This window comes from Aptenodytes forsteri, unplaced genomic scaffold (genome assembly GCF_000699145.1).
Source record: "Aptenodytes forsteri isolate BGI_AS27 unplaced genomic scaffold, ASM69914v1 Scaffold66, whole genome shotgun sequence".
Lineage (NCBI taxonomy): Eukaryota > Metazoa > Chordata > Aves > Sphenisciformes > Spheniscidae > Aptenodytes > Aptenodytes forsteri.
In genome coordinates this window covers 3,499,759-3,517,754 of record NW_008795131.1, presented here as the reverse complement: position 1 = coordinate 3,517,754, position 17,996 = coordinate 3,499,759, and the positions used below count along the sequence as shown (strand labels likewise).

The 17,996-nt window shown below is 37.8% G+C and overlaps 1 protein-coding gene across 1 annotated transcript; it reads right to left on the bottom strand.

The window, feature by feature from the left end:
• Positions 1-368: 368 nt before the first annotated feature.
• APPBP2 (amyloid beta precursor protein binding protein 2) lies at positions 369-15,926 on the bottom strand. Its single transcript, XM_009278348.1, has 14 exons — positions 15,893-15,926; positions 14,233-14,300; positions 13,667-13,755; positions 12,352-12,511; positions 11,491-11,606; positions 6,297-6,465; positions 5,443-5,532; positions 4,878-4,945; positions 4,694-4,799; positions 4,210-4,334; positions 3,932-4,017; positions 3,309-3,499; positions 2,710-2,875; positions 369-1,819 (listed from the first exon to the last, which is right to left on the bottom strand). The coding sequence occupies exons 1-14, from the start codon at positions 15,924-15,926 to the stop codon at positions 1,566-1,568; spliced, it is 1,722 nt and encodes a 573-aa protein (XP_009276623.1). The 3' UTR covers positions 369-1,565.
• Between the last annotated feature and the right edge of the window lie 2,070 nt (positions 15,927-17,996).

Here is a 17,996-nt window from a genome sequence, read left to right as displayed (position 1 = left end):
GCTTGCTGAGCCTCGGCTTGGACTGACCTTCCAGGGCCAACTTACAAACCCCTGAAAATAGGGGGGGAAAGGGAGAAAACCCCAAACCGACAGAATCCTAACTACAGGAGCACCGTTTGTGCCGCTATAAGAAGAACTGAGGTAACAGCAGTGAGTCGTTTCTGGTTTTCTATGTTACACAGACTTTCAAATGAGCATTACCTCAACATTAAAGAGCAAAACCAAAACCAACACCCAAACCAAAAAACCACACAACCAAGCAGCCCCCCAACAGAAGAAAAATTAAGACAAGCTAGTGAGATAGGCATTATTAAAGGATCTTTACAGCTGACATCTGCTTTTTAAATTAATATAAAGGAATCAGTTTCTGGTTGTACTATTGTTTAATGTAGAAATGAAGCATCACAAAAAAGACCTGTTGTGCTTTTTGGCATTTTCCGCTGACCCCTGCAAACTATACAAGAAGCTATGTTCTCCAGAAACATAAAATTGAACTGGATTGCAATACAAAACTATTAACTGGTATAAACAAGTTACTGCCTCCGTTATTAGAGTAAGCCCATTCAAAAAAGAGGAAAAAAAAAAAAAAAAGAGATGGCTGCAGCAAATAGTTAAGCGTTTCTAGTTTTTGCTTGTGGCATTGACATTAATACTCGTATAAGCTTACTAGGTAAAGACATGCCATCGCAACCGCTAAAGAACGTTCACTTCCTAGTTTTGTATCTATTACATGAATATAATTTTGCACTGATCATACATCTAAATGAAATAATTCTACTGTAAAAGTGAATGCAGGGGCAGAAATATTAAATTAAAGCCACTGGTCCAAAAGCTGTTTCTAGCAGGCTGGTCCACTTTTGATTTTCCTGGTCCTGTTCAGAAGATTAGCACTCTTGGTTGGTACCAAAGGAAACTAAGATTGCTGGTCTACGGGATCTTCTATCACCTACAGATGAACACTGGTCCAGTTCAGGATATTAAAAACAACATACGGTGGTTACTTGCTTAACAACCTATCGTGCTTCGCAAAGAGTATGTTGCTCTCCAAAGCGGTTCTTTGCCACTTTTCTTCGTAAGGCAGCAGCCAAGGCTAGGGCATTCTCCCTTTTCTCGATAGCTACGATTAACTTTGCTACAATGCATATGGTAGAAAGACCTTTCTCGTATAACTTCTTACAGTACAGCATTTATTCTTTCTATGTATCAGAAGAAAGCTCTTGATGAAACCTTCCATTCATAATAAGAATGCAACTCTTTTGAACTCAAACAGTTTTATTTAATGTTTTCTTGCAGACTTTCTGCAAAGTAGCTTCTTTTGAAAGAAGAGAGAAAGAAGGGGTTTTCGGGAATACCAAGTTAAAAATGTGAGCCGAACTAAACATGCCATACACATGCTGATAAGAATTTAACACACATTCATCCGTATGGACACTCTTCAGTAGACTGGACCAGTGTTTCAATGCAAATTCCAGCCCCCAGAGAACTACATGGTTTAGATTTCACAGTATGACTTTTCCCCCTGTAACCTGGGGGAAAAAACCTTAACTGGTTAATTGACCAAGTTCTTAGCTACTCTGTCCATCAACGTTCTGAGACATCAGAAAAGACTGGACCACTTCTTCAGTGGATTGAGGGCTGGTGCTTACGTCCTCCAGCGCATCTGTAACTGAGAACTGCCGATCCCGCAACCGGTTCCAATTGGCCAAAATATTGTGGTATTCAAAAACTTTCTCGTAATTGCCAATGGAATTGTACAGTTTAATGAGACCTCTGTAATCGTATTCAAGTCCACTGTATCCTTCACCAAAAAGCTTCTTTCCTAAAGAAATCCAAAAGAAAAACCGATTTTAAAAGGTAATCCACCCATATGTTGCGCCTTATTTCTCATGTCATTTTTACCGACAACATGAACCTTTTTGTTATGGCAAATCGTCACGTTTTTGTTACGGTAAATCAAGACCACAAGCAACACGCAAGCTTCCTGGATGATGGGTTGAATTCTATCTACCTTTTCCTTTAAGGGTATTGTAACTCGTCCTCAGGGACTCTGCAGTCACATCATTAATTGTACTATAGCTTTGCATGCATAAAAATCCACCATTCATATGAAGGCGGCAGTCATTTTGTGTCCCAATTTCACTCCAAATTCAATTTAAACAGTGAAGTTGTTCTTCAGTTTTCTACTTTAAAATCTCAATTTTTTCTGTAACGCACTGTACACGGTAACTGTATGAAGTAAGACTGTCTGTCTCAAAATTGAGCTACAGCATGGCCCAAAGATGCATTTGATTCAGAATTCTAAGTTCACTGCAAATGATAATGGGCAAGAAAAATATTTAATGAGAGCACAGTTAGGCTGACAGGCACAATAGTTTTCCATTTCTTTCAAAATTTAACTACATTCTGCACTTAAGTTCTAGCCACAACTCCAAAATGTAGTCTGAAGACCAACACCCAAGCTTTTGATCAGTCAGCGTCCAGATGCTTTCAAGAGCGAATTCGGATGGAGCACTGACAATAATGCAATTCCAGAATTCAGTCCCCAGGAGAACATTCGAGAAAAAGCACTATATTTAGATTGAGAACACATACAAAATAAGCATCTTGCATTTCATTAAGTTCTTCACTAAAAGCTTTAATATGCTTTTTAATAGTGTTTCCTGTAGTACTAAAACTGCTATAAAGTCATAGATCGTAAGAATCACCTACCAATTGCTATGGATCTCAAATAAAGCTTTTCAGCATTTTCATATTGATTCATATCATAGTTATAGAGAGAAGCTAGATGACCGACTGACAGGGCAACTTCATAATCTTCTTGACCCAGAAGCTGCTCCTTAATCTGAATTGCCTTGATGTGCATTTCTTCTGCTTCCTATGAGGATCAAATTCACATAGGTCAGTCAGACACCACTCACCATGCCATCAAGAGAGAAGAAAAAGGAAGGTTTGAAGAAACATAACTCTGTAGCGGCTAAAGAGTCTGTAGTATTTTATAAAAGGCAAAAAGTAAGAAAGCCAAAACCAAATCACGTTCTCCAAATTCTTAGTTAAGCAGATCAGCAAATAATATCACTTTTTCTGTCGTCAAAATTGCTGTCACCCTGTCTCTGAAGGCATCGTGCATCTTAACAGAGTATTTTTGCACAAAGCTTTGGAAAGATAAATTATAAAGTACAAGTTTTCCAACCCTAAAACTACCAACTGAAGTTATGAATTGTGGACACTGAAAATCATCATTTGTTGTGACAGATTTATAGATGCCTTGCAGATTTTAAGTCAAGAGCTTTACACCAATATAATCTTACCTTAAACTTTCTCATGGACTGATACAGTCTTCCAAGGTTGCCATAGTGTTTTGCTGTTTGTACATTAAACTCCCCGAAGGCTTTTTTAGCTAACTGGAGTGAGGACAGATGTAAGTCGTGAGCTTCTTGAAGTAACCTCTGCTCAGTTTCCTTGTTGTGACAGTCTATTGCGATCTCCTCCAGGATAAGTGCTGAGTACAGGAAAGAAAAAACACAACATTACTGTGTTCCAAACACAAAGAGATGTTAGCTGTAGGTAGCGGAAAGCCATCTACCCAAGATATCTCGGGAGACATCTAATCAGGCTTTGTGTTTACTACAAACTGTTTTCAAACAGGTATGACCAGATACCAAGCCCCCAACATAAATGTTTATAGTCTGTATTTTTACTAACACACCCCCCCCCAAAAAGAAAAAAAAAGAGTCTTCCAGCTAAGTTTTAACTAAGTTTTTTTGTATTTTACAAGCATGTTGACAGAGAACACTGAGGACCACAAAGAATATTCTGGAGCAACCTCCATTTGAAAAACACTTCAAGTTACATTGCCTCTGTTAGGGAACAGGATAAACAGATCTGAATGACTGGTTTCAAACCGCCCCACTAATGCAGTTAAGGGTACTACCTTTAACTCTCTTTGAAGATGCCAAGAGAAGATGGTCTTCTGGGAGAATGTGAGTTATAATGCCAATAGCACGTTCAGCATGGAATCTGAAAGAGTTTAAATAAAAAATTAAAGATTCATATATTTAAGTTCGCAGCTGACTGATAAAACATTAATGCAGTTAAATTAGAAACATTAATGTATTTAACTTCTAACTGGAAAGCCTGTATCATTTAAGAACATTTTTCTCCATTTACAGTACTAAATTTGCTGCCAGTACCTCAAACAATTGTACTCACAGTGCATTGTCGAATTTTCCAGAGCTGTACTGGTGAACATATGAAGAGTAAGCCAAGTCTTCGTGCGCTGTAGCTACATGTATGTTTTTACCTCCAAATACTGACTGCCGGATATCAAGAGCTGTCTGAAAGAGTTACAAGAATACCACTTCATCCATTAATACAGAAAAAACCCCTAACAAATCTCTCTCACTGTTAAAAAGGGGAAGAAAAAGTAAATCTACTGGCTCTGAAATCCTGTAGGCCTATACCTACATACTTCAGGCACTAAATATATAAAAGCCACTTCAGAGTCGGGGGGGGGAAGTGAAAACCCATGGTTGGGGGTGGGTTTTGTTTTGTTTTAAAAGAACAAGCATTGCGGTAATTAAATCAACTACTATCTGTCTCTACAAATTAACTGTATGTGAGTTTCGGTAGAAACATCTGAGAGATTATGAATATCAAGAGAAGTTGAAGACAGGCATTCAGCCCTGCTGCATACCTGATAGATTGCAACAGATTGGCATATATTGTCTACGTTGAGCAAGTAAAATCCATAGTCTAGTAGCGTATCAGAATATTTGGGGTGCTTGGCTCCGAAATGCTCCCTGTAGAAACATACTTGTATTACAAATTGAGGCAAGTTAAGCGTAATTTTAAAAGGGTTTTTTTGGAATGCTGCTTACCGAGCAAGGTATACTGCATGTTTTATCAGCTGTTCAGCCTTCTTAAATTCACGTTTTACAACACAAGCCTAAAGAGGTTGAAATGAAGCATGTGAAGAGGTGTATACTCAGAACTCATCTCCTCCAGATACTGGCCCAATTGCTAACTACTATTTTTAATTTCAAAATATCATCATGGTTACTAAAGGACTTTTCAGTTATTTAAGAAAAGGTTCACAGATAACATTAATAAACTTGTATTTTGTTCTGCCATAAATGCCTAAAGGGCCAGTACTGTACCTAGTCTAGAGCAAAGAGGGGAACAGACCTCCTTTTTATGGAACGCTCTCAGGTTAACTTTGTCATGATGTTCATTTGAACAGCTGTAACTCAGTTTCAGGATGTAGGAAAAAACCAAAACCCCCCACAGGTCCGAGACTGAGGTGGACCCATTCAACACAAATAACAAGCCGTAACACTCACGAAATGGACCCGGTTACCCAAGCATTCTGGAGGTACTACCTATCCTCACCCATTCTTGGTCGTAATTCAGTTACAGAAGAAACGTGGAAGACTTTAAATTCACCTTTGAAGCTTGTCGTAAAACATCCACTACTACTTTTACAGGCAGGCCAACTGTGATCTCCTTCATAGCTTCTATACACCATTTATAAGCCTGTTGAACAAAGAGTTACCAACATAATGAAGCTGGAACTTCACTACGTTGCAACATTAAGAAAAATATTACTTGGCTCTGAAAAATAAACTGGTCATTTACATTACAAAATTAAAAAAAAAAAATCTGTTTAATTGCTTATTTGTAATGAAACTTGTTCAGCTAAGTCTTAAAAGACAGGCTTAAAAAGCCCTCTTAAGGTAAATACTGAATGTGTAAGTAAGTATTTTATACTAGCTTAAGTTATGTATTATTACAATGACTGTATTATCTTTTACAGACAAAAAAGGGTATTTTATAATCTTTAAGAGATCCTCACAATTGCTATTGTGTAGGACAGCTTCCTGGTCAGTGTACTTTGGAGCTAAAGGAAAACCGCAGTTTAAACAGCAGTTACACTTAAGTTACAGGTTTTTATAAAACAGGTGCAAAGAATTGTTACCTCTGTTCTGCTATTCATGTTTACCTATTAAAATAAGCTTATTATAATATTTCATTTACAGATTGGTAGTATGTGTTGGTTATCCATCACACATAATTTCTTAACGTTAGTCAAAGTACTGTTAAAAGCTTGTAGACTAACTCAGAACAATACATAGAAAAGTCAATAAATCAAGCATTCCTCTGGTACTGTCACACAGGTACCAAGAGAGATCAGGAACTCCAGCTAGAAAGATAATGTGAATAATGAGCCAGTCATGGAACGTCCTTGCAGATTTCATATCCCGTTTTCTGAAGAAAAACAAAAACAAAATCCCACTCACCTCATCATAGTGGCTCTTGGCAAAGAGCAGTGCACACAGCTCCCCATAGAGTGCTGCTTTGTTTGCTTGCTGACCATGTTTTGCAAGTTTGTCCATGTAAGACTGAGCGAGTTTGAATGTTTCTTCTCCCAAGTGGTATTTACAATTACCATTTCGAACATGCAGCAACCTTAAGAAGAGGTAAAGAGATCATCTAAATGGCTTATTCAGTGCCTGAATAAGCCATTTCAATATACAGTAGTACCATGGATCTACAATTTGGTATTATACTTACAATAGAACCGGGCTGTCATCCCAACAAAATTGCACTGTGAATTCAGTAATACAGAAGAACTATTTACAGAATATTGTTTCAGTACACCATGCTTTGTCTCTTGCGTGGCAAGGATTTTTATTGTTGGAAAGGTCAAGTGATTTTACATATTGATGCAGTTTTACATATCCAATGTTTGAACCACTTTGGTGTGGTGGCTTTGTTTTATCTTTCATAAAATCCATTCTTCTCAATGCTGATAAAATTCCATTTCCAAAACCCTGTAATATACAGTATTAAATCCCTTCTACCTCCTTTCCAAAGCAGAGTAAACTGAAACAGACGCTGAATAAGTACAGACATAGCTAGTTTTCATGCATCTCTACACTTTTTCCTCAAACCTTAAGTAGCACAGTGCTTCACAAGTGGGCAATTTGTTTTGGGGGTGGGGGGGGCGGAGAAGGGGGGTGTCTTCACAAGAGATTCAATCACATCCATTCGACGTGATAGCCAGCACTGACGTAGCACCACCAGAAAGGACTACTTTGTTGACCCAGTTCACAACTCTAAAAAAACCTCTCCCCCTGCCTTGCCCCATCTCCTAACCCGCTGCCTTTCCATCTGAAGGATTAACAGAAGCTTCATGAAACGACAGCCAAATGCAGAGAATAAAAACACAGCACTATTGAAGCATACTCTTGTTTCTCTAGAAAAGTAACAATTTCAAGCTCCTGGCATCTATTTAAAACAGAAGTAAAGAAGTTTGTTGCTAAGTGTAAGCTGATGCTTCTTTACTTTAAAGAGATACATTAGAAATGTGCGTGTTATCGTATTCCAAGCCTAAAGGGCAGAACTGTGTTCCTACCCATTGCAGGCTAAGAAGAGACAGCTGTTCCTTCTCTATTGCAAATGCCTGCCATTTAGCACACATGAAATTTTGGTAAATTAACTTCCATTGTCCCTCCTGGAAATCTGTTATTAGACAATGAGTAATAGAGATTGAAAAACATCAGGCAAGCCTTTGCAAATCAGGAGGACAACGTAACACAGGAAGAGAAATGCACACAGTGAAGCAGAACGTAACACTGTATTGCAGAGAGGCTAAAACTCTGAAAATGTGAGCTAATGTATAGGTACAGCACTTTATACCTTTTACGATACATTATGATAGATCTTCCAATAAACTGTTAAGGGGGAATGAAGGAACAGCGAGGTTTTTGATCAAATGTTTCTCTTCTCTAAACCTGAGTAGAGGTTTATAAGCTATTGTAGCCATGCCTCCTGCAATAGCAAAGTAATAAGTCGAAGTTTGTCCTGTGAATTCAGCCTGCCTCTAACACAGCCTCCTCCTATAGTTTCCTATTGAAATGTATCATGAAACTCAAACACTAACGAGAAAGGAAATAAAGTCCACATTATCACGAGAAGGGAGTGGCAGGCAAGCACACAGCAGATGTGTATTAGCCACACAAAGAGAAGATCAAAAGAAAAAACCTTCCAAAAAACCCAACCCTGAAACAAGCTACATAAACACACACCAGCCTTCCAATGAGAAGCACAGCAACATGGCTCAAGAACAGAAAGAAAAAAGCAACGGCCACATTTTTCCTTAAATAAGGTCTGAGGACTCAACATGATGTAGAAGTGCATTGTGTTCTTGGTCAGAGGCAGCAGAAAACTATCTAACATTCAAGCAGCAAGAGACAGGAATTTTAAAGAAACTAAAGAGAAAAACTAAGCAGTTACAGTTCCGCTCTTTAGGGAAACCGTATTTCGCCTACGCCATTCAACTGAGAGCTGCTATGCAACATCAAAAACATGAAGCCCAAATCCCATGTAATGGTATAAGCCAGTAGGGACAGTACTGCAATTTAGATAAGCGCCTGGGTAAGATAATATCCAGTATCTGGATGCTTCAGTGATAGTGTCTAAAAACAAAGAAATCAACCCAAAAACCAAGCTAAACCTAACCCAATCCTCTAGAATAAGCAGAGTTTATGTGATCTGGTTTTGAGTAACAAAAAATCCTTCGTTAATCCAAAGGAATTTTAGAAGATAAAGGCAAGAGGAAGACTAAATGCCTTAGGACATTTATGCTAATAGCTATGAATCTTCTTTGATGTCTGCAATAATAGCTTTTGGGGAATAACTTGCCCCTCCACCCAAATAAAATCATTCTCCAAGAGCATACAAACATAGCAAACACAATGTTATACGGCAGCTTAGGAAATCTAAAAACATCAGGAAAAAACAAGAATAGCAAAATGTGAAACAATGAAGTAGGAGAACCACGTATTTGTAATATGTATTTGTGCCAACATGTAATAATGAGAGAAAGCAAACCTAAAGGAGCACAACATGTGCAGGAAAGTAGTATACAAGCTTGTAGAAATCCCAAATCTTCAAGTTTTCTCAAGTTTCTCCATATAATTTACTACTGCTAGTACAAAGAAACACCAAATTATGTCTAAACAACACAAAACTTTCCATTTTTTTAATCTGTATTCTATTAATAATGCAATGTATTAAACCCAGAGATGATAATCCAAAGGAATTTTAGAAGATAAAGGCAAGAGGAAGACTAAATGCCTTAGGACATTTATGATAATAGCTATGAATCTTCTTTGATGTCTGCAATAATAGCTTTTGGGGAATAACTTGCCCCTCCACCCAAATAAAATCATTCTCCAAGAGCATACAAACATAGCAAACACAATGTTATACGGCAGCTTAGGAAATCTAAAAACATCAGGAAAAAACAAGAATAGCAAAATGTGAAACAATGAAGTAGGAGAACCACGTATTTGTAATATGTATTTGTGCCAACATGTAATAATGAGAGAAAGCAAACCTAAAGGAGCACAACATGTGCAGGAAAGTAGTATACAAGCTTGTAGAAATCCCAAATCTTCAAGTTTTCTCAAGTTTCTCCATATAATTTACTACTGCTAGTACAAAGAAACACCAAATTATGTCTAAACAACACAAAACTTTCCATTTTTTTAATCTGTATTCTATTAATAATGCAATGTATTAAACTCCCAGAGATTAGACTTTCTAGCTTTTAGAATAAGAGCAGCCACTCTTTTAAAGAGTGTCATGTTTTCAAAAGCTGGACTTAGTTTTGTTCTCTTAAAACTCCACCTAACTCCAGTGCAAGCGCAGCGGTAAGAACAAGATATTCTACAGTAGGGATTAGACGGTAACAACAAAAAGTTTATCTTACTGCCTCATGACTTTGAAGCACAGTATAATTACTGCTTTCCCCCACAAAAAGGTTTTCAGATTTTTACATACTTAGCGCTTCTGAAAGTGTTTTAAATTCTTTCTATTTGATATATTTCCAACTGAATGATGCTGCTGTTTGATTGTTGAGGAGATGCCTGAACATAAAGCAGTGTCTCCTCATTCACACTGCTGCCCAGAGGGACTTAATGTTATATGCAAGCCATCAGCTTTCATTACAAGAACAATGGCTGTCTCTACCCAAACAGAATTAACATCTCCAGTTCAGAAGAGTTCATCATAACATAGAATGTTTTTTTCTGGCACAAAATGAAAAAATCTTCTTTCCACAACTGTGGGCTGTACACTGTGTCCAACAGAGAAAGGGTTACCTTTTTTTCCTTTCTTTACCTTCTTATTTTCTATTTGGAGATGGGGAAGGAGTTTATTTTTAAGGCAACTTCTCCAGCTTGCCAAAGAGCCCAATACAACCAGGAAACTTTTTTTAGATTAAATTAGAAGGCAAAGGACCAAGTACTAACAGTGGTACTATAGCTATCATTCCCCAGTTCTAGGAAGGTGTATATGTGTGCCCAGTCTTCTCCTGGCATCATGATATTTCTGAAATGAAAGCCAGCGGTAGCTGGCAGGGAAGAACAAGGCAGAGCAGCAACTGTTGCCATGGCCCTCTGGTTGGCACATAAAATAAGCAGCTACTGGCAAAGCCTATTTACTCTTTGTATTTGTCCAACCATAAACAAGACACAGGGGGTTTTTTGGAGCAGTTTTCCAAAACAAGTTTTGCCCTATATTCAGATAAATACAGTACGTACTTTGTTGTTCATTACAGAAGCTAAAAAAAAAAATCCTATTTTAACTATGCTCACTAGCACACAGGTGTTCAAGTGTATACCTGTAGCACGCAAAAGAGGTCAGTCACAGTGTTACCAGTGAAAACAACCTGGCTACTTGCTGCAGACTGCATCAGTATAGCACACATCTAGATACACAAACCTAAGAGCAGAGGAACTAAAAACTGAAAGTCATAATCTTTGAGGCCCCTGTGAATGGAGTGTGAATGTCAATGGACGCCACTTCAGGCCTTGAGAAACGAGGCAGGTACAAAACCCAAATGCCTCCTAAAAGCAAAAATTCTTTTCCAAATGTTTAAGCTGTGGCTCAAGGTGTTCACAAGAACCGGACATCTAGATATTTACCTAATCACATAGTTAAGTAGCTCTGCATGGAGCAAGAGAACTCATTGGATCTGGCATCAGGAAAGGTACGTTTTCCTTTCATTTCTGCTCAACTGTATTTATATCATTTAGTGTTTGGATCTGGCAAATTCTTCTTGTAGTAAATATAACTTCAGCAAACCCCAACACATAACATTCCTTCACATGCAAAAACCCTTGAAAAAAAAAAACCAACAAGGTGCTGGACCACTCTTACTGTCCAGCACCTGTTACCTATGACACATTATGCAGAAAGGCAAAATGGTGGTTCTTCCCATTAACTGTGCTGCCAGTTTACAAGTTGAAGACTCGGGGATTAGTGTAAAACAAGCACCTTCTGGCCTTCAGCTCTAGCCAGGAAAGTATTTTGGTGCAGCAGAACACTAAAGGGAACATCCGAAGCTTGATGGTTCCCAGGCAGTTGGTAACATATTAATGCGTATTTCACAGTAAGACATATAGGAATTAAAGGTGAGCTCACCTTACACAACATTCTACGGCACGAAACCAATGAAGGATTTCATCATGAAGGGTGCATAACTGAAGGCAGGAGAGAAATACCTTCTCAGCATCGCTGTACCAGCCTGCATCTGACAGGGGGGAGGCCCCCCCGGGGGGGGGGGGGGGATGGAAGGAAAAAAAAAAATAAAAATCAAGAACAAGCAGAAATTTGAACAACAAAACACCTTTTTAAGAGAAAAAGGGTTTGCTCAAGTCTTCTAAGAAGACTACTTATCTCATATTTCATTACAAATAAAAATAAAGACAGGAATGCATTAGTTCAGTATTCCCCGTGCCAAAATACAGGAAGTCACTGCTGAACAACTTGAGGGGGGAAAAAAAAAAAAGAGAGCAAAGGAAGCCTTTTTCTGTTTCACAAAACAGTTCTGACAAAATTTCATAGAACTGCACACTACGTATGGGAATCCTGTCAAGAAGGTTAAACCTTCCAGTCTTGAATTGAAAAGGATGAAAAAAAAAAGAGTAGAAAAATTCTCCTTCAGCTGAGAATGACTTTTTGGTATTACATAGTTTTTCTACAGTTTTCTGTCAAGAAATACTTACCAATACTAAAATTATGCAGTCTTAACGTTAAGCATCACATCTGCAAACAAATTTTAAATCTAAAACATTTGAAATAGCAAAGATATGCCTATATATTCTTAGATATTAAAATCCAATATATTTTTCTTAAGACACCAAGTAGTTTTCTAAAAATTACATTCCAAAACCACATATGTTCTTCAAAAACAAATCACAGGCATTAACATGAAAAAATCAGCATTAGCTAAACTGAAGCTTGCATGAAAGAAAGTATCGTACTTCAAACAGCCCATCATCACCAGTTACCTAAAACAAAACCAATCTGGATTGCTTTTTCTTTTACAGCAGAATCCGATTCTGCTATGTAGGAGCACCGTCTACTGAAAGAATAGGCCAGTACAGAAGCAACTTTTACTCCATGGTCCATCAAAGCCTGAAAACAGTGATGAAGCAGATGTCTGAAACAAAAGAAAACAGAATTTGATTACACATGAAGTTTTTAAAACACTGCAGTCAGTTGGCTCTTGAGTGCCATGAATTCAAACGCGTAGCGATTCAGAGAAATAACTCCAACCCTCTCTCAAACCAAAGCCAGATGAATACAAGCATAATTGTCAATCTCAAGGCTAATGGATTGCAGTTGTTGGATTATCCAACAAGTAAAGTGAGTGTACGCAAAGTTCTTTAGAAGGACACCCTCCAGTGTAAGCAAAACACAAGCTACCCACACAACATTAAAACTGGAGAACAACATTTTCAGCTAAAACTTAGAGGGGCAGGAAGCCTCAAATCCACCCTTACCCCACAACTCCCACAGAAATTGCAGATAAGTGAGCAGCGATGACCCATTAACATCACACACACGCAAACAATGGGAGGGAGGGATGTCTAAAGACTCAAAGCTTATTTTGGCTACAAAGAATCTGATCTAAAAAAGTCAAGTTCCGAGCATAACACCACAAATTGGAATATTTTATGACAGGAAAACTCTTTAAACTGGGGCGATCCTATCAGCATGATAACCCTTCACTTAGGATTTGCTACAACAGCACAAAACAGATACTTTGACTGCCACTGCTCAGGGACTGGCTGGGCATTGATCGGTTGGTGGTGAGCAATGCACCACTTGTTTTTCTTGTTTGTGCTTTCCCCCCCCCCGTCTCTTTGCTGTTTTCTTTTTCCTCTTTTTTTCTAATTTTTAAATTGTCTTTATGTCAACCCATGAGTTTTCACATTTTTACCCTTCCAATTCTCTCCCCCGTCCCACTGGGTGGGTGGGTGAGCGAGCAGCTGTGTGGGGCTTGAGTGGCTGTGTGGGGTTTAGCTGCCTACCGGGGTTAAACCACCACAACTGACTGCACAGCAATAACAAAGAAAGCACTTTGGGAACCAAGTACTTGGTACATTTACACAGATGTTATGATTGTTTTATTTTTTGAGACAGAAAGAAAGACATCGTAACTTAAAAGTTCATCTATAAATCTAACGAGATATTCTTATGGTTATTAGACAGGCTAGTAAGACCAAGAAAATTAGACACATTTTCCAAATTCAAAACCTAGATCAAAAGGTAAGAGCTGGAGTGAGAATCATCGATATATTAAGACACTTACCTTTTATCTAAAGCTCGTAGCACCTTTGCAAAAACTTCTAGTTCACAAAATTCACTACCCAGCTGGCATAAGCGGCCCTGTTGGTAAAGCTGAAAGAAAAATATAAATAAGTTTTAAAATTTAAGACTGAATTCTTCTGAAGAATTTAGCTTAATAGCAAAGATGACTTATGATGAAATCTAGACTTCAAAGTATTGAAATACAGCAGACTAAGAAGTAATAGTTCCACTATCTCCATGCAGGAGCACAACTTTAGCATTTAAAAACTGAGCACAAGCTATGAGAGCTCCATAGGTGGTTTCAAGAAAATACATTCGTAGATAAAAATAGCAAGTGTCTACTATGTCCACCTGCATCATAAAACACTACAATACCTAAGCTAGAAAGCCAAGACAAACCCCCCAAAAATCCTAAAGTTAGCAAAACCCACAATTAATAGCTTCTTTGATACCAAATGTGTTAAAAACATTTTTAAATGACACAATCTAGCACACAGCAGTGCAAATACATTTTATATTATATATAAATAAACCCCAAACCCACAAGTTCTGCAATGGGTGACTCACCAATACCCAGAGATAAAGACACGCATGAGCCCTGACCCCATTAATACCTGAGCTTACACAAGTAATTCCTGCATAAGTAAATGGGAAAACTCAAGTGAATCTGTTCATGCATTTATTAAAAGCAAGAGCTAGTTTTATGCCCAAACTGATTTGTGTCTGCAGATAAGCAAATATATCAGTTGACTTGTTCATAAAAAAACAAGCCATGGAGACAGTTCTTTATGCAATGCATAGTTAAGCTGCAGAACTATCTGCCACATTATGCTATAAATACTATGAATTTGCATAGGTACAAAAGTGACTGTACAAATATATGGCATAAAAATCCGTTGCGGGCTATTAATTCCTGATATCTTGAAGCCCCTGAACCACAAGTGACTGAAAGCAGGGTATGGGACCTAAGGAAACACCACGATACACTTGCCATAGGCATATGTACCATCACCAGCCTCTGCTAGACGCACAGTACTGGATCACACAGGACTGCTGCAGTACAACTGTTTGTTATTTTAGGTGTTCTAGAAAAAACACAAACACACCCCCACCCTTTTTTTATTTAAAAAAAAAAAAAAAAAAAGAAATCTTTCTGCCAGGCAGTAACTCCACGGGGAAAAAGGGAGAAGCCAGTAGCTCATGTCTCACAGGCACCTCTCTCTGGAAGCCGAATCTTTCAACACAGGCCATTCAAGATCCACTTCTGTTCTTTTGTGGTATCTGTGCTATGCGATGCAGGGATGGGAAAACTACGGTTTACCAGTAGACACAAACGAGATTATACACTGGATTTTCATGCCATCGTGAGCACGCAGGTAAAGCACTGCTATGTTGCACTCAACAGTTATTCAGAAAACCTTAATTTCTAGTCCATATATTAAGACATTCAAACATATGCTGTCCAAGATGGGCATATTCATACCTACAGCAAGCCCTCCATGTTGTCTAAGCAGGTTTTACAGCTATGAGGAACTTTGACACGAGGAGTGCAGCTACCCTTATTATATATGCAAAAGTAAGGCCGAGAGAACACGTTATTTAGAGATGCTCAATTACAAACACAGATTTAACGAAAATTTTCATATTCCTCTCAGTTTTAATATTTTCTTAAAAAACTTTCATTGATAAGTGTCTTGTGTCTGGTTCACCTTTTTCTCCACAAACACTGGAAGCAGATGAATTAGTATTCAAAACACAGCATGTGAGAACATCCCCTCCAGCCAGAAATTTAGTTTTAGTCAACTCTTCTTATAAAAGCACACAACACAAATTCTACAGCACAGCAAGTTTGTTATTTTAACAACAGAACCTACAAAAAAAACTTCAAACATTTTGACCTAGTAACGTCAATTGCCAGAAATTAATGCTTTCCTTTTAGTCATCTATTTCGCTGAGGAAAAAAAGGAACTCTTAAAAAGCAGTGCAAGTTTGCATGCAAAGTTACTCCTCAGATAAAACAGTGCTGTGTCCCTGTACTTCAAAGAGATCAGAGTTTCTTCTGAAGCTATATTCTCTCTGGCAGTGAAAGAACATCCAGCCTGGTGTACTTAAAAACTACAGTCATGGTTAAGTGTTCTCATTTTCTTCAACACAGCTGTCTAATGGTAACTGTTCTATAAAACCTAAAACATATTTTCCACAATCAAAAAAGAGGATTAAATCTCACCTAGCATTCCAGGCCCAAAACTGAAGGCAGACATCTTACCAATAATTGATAAGATAATTTCTGGACAAAACTAAGACATATACCCAAGCTATTTTACCAAGACTTAAAACAATCAAAAGTACTATCACATGTTCGACATTTAGGCTTTCAACCAAGTACATTATCATTTCCCCTTATCACCTTGCAGTGCTAACTAAAAATCCCAGAGATTACTCTGATCCTAGTTTACCAAATACTAACTGTAGTAAAACTTTTAAAAATTAATATATTTATGAAGTTACATAAACACATGTTGTAATATGCCCACGGTTACATGTGATTCTTAAATTCCTAATAAATAAATGCCCTGGTGGTGGTGGGGTGGGTGGGTCCCAAACTACACCCTCAATTTTGATACATCAATTATTTCAGGCACATGTAAAATTTGGTTTATGGCCCAAAGGTCCAAGCCTGCTATCTGCACATCTCTCATCCCAATTCAAAGGTAAACACTTGCACCATTCTGGCATGCAAAAAAAAACCCCAACCTATTTTTCACTGGTATAACCAGAAATACGGTATCCTTGGAACGTTTACCACACTATACACCCCTTCCCTCAACATACTGGCAAACATTTTTAAGGAACTAACTCAACTTGAAGTCTCTTGAAACTGTTGTAGCTGTTACAGCAATATTTTCAAACAAAATTTGACATGGAAATAGTGAGCGAGTATAAGTCAAACCGTGAAGCAATTCCAGGAGATTCAGTAACACTTATTTGTCCATTAAGAAGCAGTTGCAAGCACTGAAGAAATGGTTCTCTTGTTAAAGCTCCAGAGAGACAAAATTCCTGACCACAAGCTTTGCTACATAACACAAAAAACCAAAACAAAATAGTGATTCAAGAAAAACATGCCCTGACAAGAATGGCAGAGGTTTGGACTTCTGAAGAACTATTCTTTTCTTAAGAAACAAATGTCTTTTAGACACAAACTTAACCTATTTGGAGCTTAAGAGATATTCATTTTTCTTTAACTATAGAAAAATGAATAAAAGCCTACAACGTTACTTCCAACTTCATCAGCTCACATGGACACATTAATTCTGGCACTGAAGACACGAGCCAAGGTGTAAGTTTAATATACAGACATATTATCCCACACATGCACAATCAAACTGTTTTGCATAGCTGTGAGACAATCGCCATGATCCTCCTTCAGGATCTACGGCTTAATATTTAACTCATAACACATCCACCTAAACATTCAAAAGCTGCATATAGTGGTGTCCCCAATTAAACATATGAATAACGCTAACTTGTAATTTATCTATTATTATATCATCATGCACATGTAATTCTATTAAAGTTCTTGTCAGATTTCTCTCTCTGGATAGATGAAGCTGAGCTCTAACTACTTCCTAGCAAACCCCTGAAAAGAAAGGCAAAGTTATGTTAAACTGCTAGCAAAAGCAAAGCCGTAACACAAGAGAAAAAGCTATACGGTATTTGTATCACCAACACTCTGGGCTGTTTCACTACGTACAAGCACAAGAGAAAAGATTTTTCTAAACCTAATGAAAAAATAATAAAAATGAAAAAAAAAACAACAAAAAAAAAAACATTTTAAAGCAGCTGGAGATTAATTCTAACCAGTTGTAAAAGGACCCTCTAGAAGAGGAACTGCAGCATACGCAACTTGAAAAATATGCTCCTATTGCTCCAGTTTGGAAGAGGACTGAAAAATAAATATGGATATTTCAGTAAGAAGTAAAGATACAAGAAATTCTAAGGAGCTCCCCAGCATGTTTAGTAATGTCTAATAATGTAATGTGGAATATCATGCCAAATTTGGGAAGGACTGTATGCTTAATCAACAAACATCAATATTTGGGAAAAAAGGTTGGCTGTAACCACAATTTTCCTTCCCTACTTAACAAGGAAGGAAAAAGCTTCTTGAGAGTCAACAGTGCACTGAATCAATCTGTTGACAAATGACTCAGAGGGAGCTGCCTTAGAAAATAATCAGTTAGAAATGTAAGTACATTCGATTCTTTTAAATCAATTTCAAAACCATCTACAAAGCCTCTGGACAAGCACTACTTCTACTGGATATTGTTTAGGGC